General features: G+C 34.2%; 2 protein-coding genes across 3 annotated transcripts in view; both read left to right on the top strand.

Annotated features, from left to right (window-relative positions):
* LOC118743337 (TGF-beta receptor type-1) overlaps nucleotides 1-8022 on the top strand; it is an 84695-nt gene that overhangs the window by 49419 nt on the left and 27254 nt on the right. The gene's annotated exons all lie outside the window — the stretch shown is intronic.
* Nucleotides 7473-8022, top strand: part of LOC118743339 (uncharacterized PE-PGRS family protein PE_PGRS54-like) — a gene marked incomplete in the record, with an annotated part of 7128 nt that continues 6578 nt past the window's right edge. Inside the window, 2 exon segments of the mRNA XM_036475942.1 lie at nucleotides 7473-7561; nucleotides 7696-8001. Coding sequence (XP_036331835.1) covers nucleotides 7841-8001 — 161 coding nt within the window.

The raw sequence follows: 8022 nt of genomic DNA, 5'->3' as shown, positions 1-8022 counted from the left end.
ATTTTCTAGTGTCTTTAAATTTGCACTTTAACCCACTAGAATTTAATGAGCTACAAAACTGCATACCCAAAATTTTTCTAAACAAAATTCTAAACAAAAAGTTAGGTAAAGTGCTTAACTCTTATAAAAAAAAAAATATGAACATAAAATAAAGAAGAGAAAAACAGCCAAAACTAGTCAAAATATCACTTGACTTAATCAGCTGACCACAAGTGTAACTTAATGTCCAGTTTTATTTTTTTTTTGTCTCTTTATGTGTATCTTTTTTAATGTTTTTAACATCATCTTTATCCTTATCCTTATATTTATTCTTTACTTGATCTACATTTTCAACTTCTCCCGCGTCCTTATATGAAGTATTTACATTTACTTTTATTTTTCTTTTTATCTTTATTTTTTGTTTCTCTTTGCCTTTATCCTTTTCTTCCCCAGTTATTCCTATTTACGCTCATCCTTGTATCTATTAATAGTATTCTAAATCTTATTCTTGAATCGATGCCTTCGCACATTTCTTTAATTCATTATCATGATTAAAGCATAAATTTACGAGGCAATTCCATCCCCAACCAGACACATGTTAATGTAATTTTTGAATTGATTTTTTCACTTTATATTTAGTAAACTAATTTTAAATGTGATTATATTTCTTCCCTTCCGCGTTGAAATAGCTTTCGAGTGAATATATATCGTTATACCTCAGAAATATGGTTACGCCGTAAAAGGCAAGTAAAGGAAACAGGTTTCCTTATTTATACCCAGTTTCCTATTTATATATATAAAGTAGTTTACTGCTCGTATGAATCAGTATGTGAACCCATTTTTCCTTCTGCGCTACAATCTAGAAAAATGAGCATTTAACTTTATTTATACAAATGGTGCTTGCTTCTAACCATTTTACCTGCGTTTGTTTGACTACAGCAGTGCATACACAAGTATGAGCAATCGTACGTATGTATGTATATGTATGTGACTTGGTAACAAGTCTGTTAGGAGATCAAACCCAATTGCTGCGAATAAAAAGCAAACTGCGTTCTGGGACTGAAGTTTCTTCCAACAAATTGACTCATTTGCTGACTGCGATGCTGACGCAGCGGTGGCAAGCGGAAGCTTACGAGGCCAATTTCAACGATGTAATCTACTAAACAACAATCAATATGCATACTTATACAATTGTATTTGCACATGTTGGCAGATAAATTTATTATTATTGCCTTAGTGGTCGTCTTGACTGCCGTGGGTGTAATTTTAGTTTATTATTAGTTGAATAAATGTAGAAATTGTGGGGGTCATCAATTTGTATTGAGTTTGCAGCCAATGCTAAGTGCTAGGATAAGCGGAAAAAAGTGTGTACATTTATTTATGTTTAGTAGAACATTTCTTCCGCAGTTTTTCTTTTTCAAATTCGAATGTGGTCGTTGGATTCGTAGGGGATATCAGCACCTAACAGGTAAGGGCTTTCATGGATATAGCATTAAATAAGTCTTAAAAAAGTATAGAATGAGTCGGGACAATTTATGAATGACTTCGTAACAACTAATATGTTTCAAATAAATTGAATAAGAACTTTGATTTTATCGTAGTGTGAAATAGGGCTTTAATAAACAATAATAAAAATGTCTAAAGTAGTTTTGCAAGATAATTTGAAACAAAAAAATTTTGAAAATTTTTTAAGTTAAATATTTTGCAGAAAAACATTGTTTTTCTACAAACTTAGGGGCCCACAATCGGCAATAAAGATTTTTTTTAAATAGTTCTTATAGAATAATGAAAATACTTCCTCAATGAAAGTTGTATGTAAGTTTGGTGAGCTTTAATTTTCTGACTTTATTATGTGCAGACATACATATGTACACATGCACAAGATTTCAAATGACCTTGATGTTGCTCATACGCCGTGTCCAATTCAGCACCCAACTTAGTTACTCATACGCTCAGCGGCAGCGAAGATATGGCGTGTATAGATTTTTTTTTTATTTAAATATTTTAAGCAAAAGCAGAAATTAAGTCTTCTTAAAGCATATGAAAACACAATGACAAGGCACGTCCAACTTTTATTCTATAATAAACTTTTTTATGGCTGAATTGCGTTCACAGACTTTCCATAGCCTGAAAGTTGCTTGCGTTGGAGGGATATTTTAATCATTTGTTTATATCCAAAAATAGATGCTCTGCTGTCAAGTTTTACAAATGAGCCATAGCTTAAGGGAACTAAATCCGGAAGACCTAATTGTATGCAGTTAAGTATTTACATAGATAAATAAGAAAGTGAAAGTGACAGTGGAGGCTGTAAATACATACCTTCGGCTTAACTAATAAACACCCAATTTATTATTTAATTTTACGTGAATCAAAATTGAGGAGCAGATGTTACTACAGTAGTTGGCAAATAAAGGTTACCATTTTTAAAAGTTATTGTTTTCGCATGGGTTTCGATACAAGTTTGCTGTTAGTGAGTTGGCATTTAATAATGGAAATTTATGCAAACACTTCTGGATACATTGAAATTATTGAGGAATCTTTGGCCTTTTAATTTGGATATTAGTTACGAAGTAACATAAAAACTCACAAGTGGCCTGGAATTAGACCAAATTTGAATCCGTAGAGAACCGCTGAGCTACTCTCAAGAAACACGTGAACAGGAAAAGTTTTCAGAAATAAAAAAAAAATTCAAAGAGACAATCTTACATAGATTGAAAAATTAAAAACCGTTTAAATACTGGCAAAATCTTATAAACTTAATGCCGGCGAGGATTTCGGCTGTTACAAAGAAACGCACTAAACTCTGCATATATCTTTGAGTTTCCTATATATAACTCGTATTTTACCATTTTCAATAGCTTGTTTCTTAATTAACGCTTATTTTAACATGAATAGAAGATAATGTTACTCATACGCCATGTTGCACAAATCTCGATATTTTACATGCTAGGTACATATCGTCGGTGTTTTTGCAAAACCGCCCATCAACCAATTGCAATTTTTTTATAAGATTAAGGTGTTTTCAAAACTGGCGGCTTCACACACTGGCACGGGATTGACTAATCTAATTACACTCTAGCGAAAATCTTATGTTTTGAAATTACACTAAAAAAAACGCCGATACATGTAAACTCAATATCGAATTTTTCTAGATCAGTTCTTCTTCCGAAAATATTTTCATTTTAAGTTTGCACTGCGAGTGGAAAAAAAATCTAACTTAAAGGTCTGTGTGCAGCTGTCAACAAAAATGAAAAATTCATATAAAATGACGCACATGAAATGGAAAAGAAATTGTCTTCTATCAACATTTCTTAAATTAGTATGCAGCACTCAAGAAAAAAATGCTCGTAGATTTATTTCTTCCAAAATAATTTACGGAAAGAAATAATGAAAAAATTGTCTACAGGATTTTCTTAAGAACTACAGACAGCCCTTTAGCATGGAAAATGTTACTCATACGCCATGTATTAACGACTATGTACGAGTATTGCCATGTACGATATCGCTTATGAGTAACATTATTTCCTGGTGTCATTTCATACAAAAAATTATTGCACATTTTAATTTTAAGAAACGGTACTTTTGTGCCATTAAAGAATTGTCTGCTGAGTTAAAGTTTTGTTAGGAAATGTTAATAAAGCCAAAATAAGTATAGAAGTAAGAATTCTATTTTTGAATCTCGAGGTCTTGGCATCTGGAAAGATCCCTATCATATAATTATTAAGTAAAAATAAAATATTACAACAGGGTTGGTGTCAAATGAAAATATTTTGGCTTGCAAGGAAACAATAAATGTAGTGTAATAAATAAAGTAGACAACAAGTTTTTCAACAGACTACTTTATTGCATAAAAAAACAATTCCGACTTTACAATTAAAGGTGCAGTAAGAATGAGCTGTGTTTCAATTGCGGTCTCTTTAAGATAGCCTCATAAAAGAATAGAATAGATCGACAATAAGTACAAAACGGCTTAAATAAATAGCAGCAAGAATACTGTAAGCAAATTTTCAATAGAATATTATAACTGTTCGGAGATATGTTTTTTTTATCGGCGCTAAAATTTAGAGTTAAAGGAATAACAATAGACCTTTTTAGGCTTTTTACTTAGTAACGCTTTAGCCGTCTTACAAAGTAAACCTAAAATGCAAACCAGCATAGCCAAGAGCGAAAAACCAAAAAAAAACAAAAACAAAAACAATGAGAAATTATTTAAATAAACGCCGGGATACTTTGTTGGCCTGCAACCACCCTAACTACGTGAATAATGCTGCCAGCGAACGTAAGGCATAAAACGAAAAAAGGAATACAAAGAAACTGCGCAAGAAAGCATACTGCCAAGGGCTCAGATAAATAAACAAAGTTTCAAGCAAGCATTTAAATTTACATTTTTTTTTTCTTTAAGCAAACATTGTTGCCCGCCCTTCCATTAAACCACATTACATTTCAGCTGCCGACTGCCACTACTGCCTCAGCCGCAATCGCAGCAGCAGATGCCTTCAGCAAAGGAACGCCAGAATGAGTGAACCGGCTTGAGCAGAGTAAATGTGCTGTTTATTATACTTAGTTACACACACACATATTTGCATATATATGCTTGTATTTCTTAATATTTCTCTGCCAGGCCCGCCCGAGGGAAGAATTCTTGAACTTAATGTAACTTTAAGCAAATATGTATATGTAAAGCGTATTGTGTGCGAAAGCTCTTTTGCTCCTTTTATACAATAAAAAAATCTTAATTACGCTTTCATAACTTTATATGATGCAACATACATATATACACACACAAATGTATGTTCGCTTGTATTGTAACTTGGAAGCAACAGGCGGGTGAATGCTGGAAAATATTTTTGCGAGCTCAACTGTGCACACGGTCTTCTTACTACGCATAGCATACATTCAGGCGCGCTAAGGAGGCAGAAAAGCTATTCATGCTACAAATGTACATTAGGATGGCCCTTAGTTATATGAAAGTATTTGGATTCTCGGTCTCACCCCCTAGAAAAATTGTTCTTTCGCCATACAAAATACATGGAAAACTTTGAGCGCTTTGAAGCACCTCTAAATCTTTTTTGTTTGACCTAAAATTTTGTATAGTTTAGTCTTTAGGCTATTCACACATTTCTAGGGGGTGTGACCTAGGATCTGAGCTCTTTTCGAAATAAGTGCCACCCTAATGTACATACACGCAATTCCACAAGCAGACATAGACCGTTGAAATGATATATTATCATTATGGAGGATGCTTCGCACATTATGATATGATAATTTGCGCATAAATAAAAAGATTTTTTTTTCCGGAAAACTAGTCTTGAATAACAGATTTAAGAGAAAGCAAAATCTTTTCCTATGTAAATTGTTTATTATTCTAAGAATACATGAATCAATTTACCAATTATGGCGCAATAAATAGGCTTAAGAAAATATTTCCAGCTGATTTCATATCAAATGGTATGGAAAATTCCTGAAAACCAAAACCATATTTTCAACGGAACTACGTACATATTAGGCAATACTTAACATAATATCAAAGTATACAAAAAGGCGTTCGCAATGCCGCAAAATAAACAAATTGCAGACATGCTTTTATTTTATGAGAGTAAAAGATTTAGTCACGGCAAGCGGAACCATTTTAAAAAGAAAAGTGTAGTTAAGCTAAGAAAATCTAGTTTTCATTTGAAATTCTCTTTCGAAATTTAAAAATTAATCCTTAAGGAAATTTTTAAAGTGCAATTAACGTTTATGAAGTACTTTTTGTAACAGTTCTTCCTCTTCTCGAAAGGTATTTCTGCACCTCGTCTTGAGGAAGTAGGGGCAGTTTCCAAGGCCTTTAGAAAAGTTTGGTTGTCACTGTAGGCTATGATTTAATGTCAGCACCACATTGCTGTAATAATTAAGTCCACTATTTGCATATATCCGATTGAAAATCTCTCCATCGCCATTGGTAAAAAAGTTTTACCGTGTTCTCCGATAAAGTATACAGATCCCGCACCATTCCTTATGGGAAAGTTAATGATATGATTTTTACTAGAAGCGACTAGAGGTATTAGTTTGCCGTTTGGATCCAAATAGAGAAGTTAGACTCTGACAGCCTTCTTTACAATTTTACCCAAGATTCAAAATAATGCAGTCGACATATTGGCTCTCATGCCTAAAAGGTGAGTTTAAGCTCACAGTCATTTTTTGCACTGATGAAGTCAAGAATTTGTACTGAAAATCGAGCCGGAAATTAAGCTCATTTTTTTATACATGATGCCCATTGAACCTCGAAACCGTGATTTACCATCGACGATATTACAGCATAATAAATGGGGTGCATTCTGAATAAAGCTGGTATACTCAAACAACAATTACTATATTAGGTGACTGGTCTCAAGCCTTACTAAAATTTCCTTGAAAATGCCTGAAAATTTTTAGCACCCGATTTACCTTCAGCTCAGTTATCCACGTCAGCTTTATGACTAAGTTACCTCTATTCATTTCCTCGCTAAGACTTCGGTTTCTGCCTCTAAGCACTGTAACGTTGAGACCTTACAATCTTCTAGGTTGAGGTGGTCTTGCTCGGGTTGACAGGTGAGGGCGGCGAAAGTAAACTGCACTGAGAGCATTCCCTCTCAGATCTTGCCATCTTACGAAGCAGCAATATTCTAGATAACATCGAGTAAATGGTACTTATGATTAGTTCATTCACTCCACGTGGTCTGGTTGCAGATCAAAAATAGAGTTGTCAACATCAGAAAACACTCCTGTTTTGTAGTCCAAGACCAACTTTGATGTTTGCTACAAGGTCACATTAAGCTTATAATACTTTGATTGATAAACCCATATACGTATTATAATATGGACGGAGAAATCAATAATTCATTTAAAAATATTTCAATGAACTGGCAGCCACCACAGCCGAGCGGTTAGAGGTGCGCACTATCACCCGATGGATCCCAGATCTGGCTCATGGTCCGTCCAGCCTTCCAAGAGTTCTTTTTTTTTAAACCCCCTAAAGTGGATAAAATTTCTAAAGATTTCGGAGCGTTATACCCCTATTTAAACGACTTCAAAACAGGGAGGAGGCTATCAATTCGTCAGAATAATTTTTTTTATGTATGTTAACGCACAACTTTGGACCATGTTAACCGATTTTTCTATATTTTTGTTAAGGAAAGGTGGTACTTCCAAAGTGGTCCCATACCAATTTAGTTTAGATCCGATCATTGGATCTTGAAGAAATTAATCTTAAATTTTTATATAAGAATAAAAGTCGATTTTATTTTTTGCTTAAAAATTACTTGGGTAAAATATTTCTTCGCAATATTGCAAATTTAAATTAATTTAGTGCAGTAATAACGTAAATGTCTGCAAAAATAAGAGTTTTAAATTCGTCTTTATGTATTAAGGAATTAAATGTTCGACAAATTTAAAAATTAAATAAATTTACTATCAAAGGGCAACAAATAAATTCTACCTGGCACCGCGAACGACAAATTCCAGTTTGGATATCCCCACACGCCAACAAAAAAATTACTTTTTTCAACAATACTCATGCAATTTTTCAATTGAATTCAGCTTTTTCGCTAACGCGGGATTTTACGTAAATACTTTCCACTTTTTCGATGCAAATTTCTTTTTAGCTTTTAAATCACTGTTGAAAGCATTAAAATTGAATTACAAATAAATTATTTCCTGACATTTTATTTTTTCTTTCATTTCATGCGATTTCTTCAGTAAGCAGTCCACATGGTAGATCCGCCGCAAAAACCGTAAGCGCAGCCAATAACCGCTTTCACATACGCGCACTCACTCATACTCACACTACACCTATACAGGCGACCCACACGCACGGGCTAAACAATTTAAAAATCACGCCGTCATGAAATCGACTTTGATTTGGTTGTTGTTGGCCAGTGCTGGCGCCGTCTTGCTGCTGGGCGATACAGTGGACGCCTGGAATCGGCAGTTCTTCAACCGCTATTCACGCAACTGGCTTCGCAACAATGCCGACGGTGTAGGGGGACTGGGTGGAAGAGGAGGAGGCGGAGGAGGCGGAGGAGG

Source organism: Rhagoletis pomonella, unplaced genomic scaffold, assembly GCF_013731165.1.
Source record: "Rhagoletis pomonella isolate Grant_MI unplaced genomic scaffold, Rhpom_1.0 Rhpom_scaffold_00007, whole genome shotgun sequence".
Taxonomy (NCBI): Eukaryota; Metazoa; Arthropoda; class Insecta; order Diptera; family Tephritidae; genus Rhagoletis; species Rhagoletis pomonella.
This window is presented reverse-complemented; position numbering and strand designations above follow the sequence as displayed.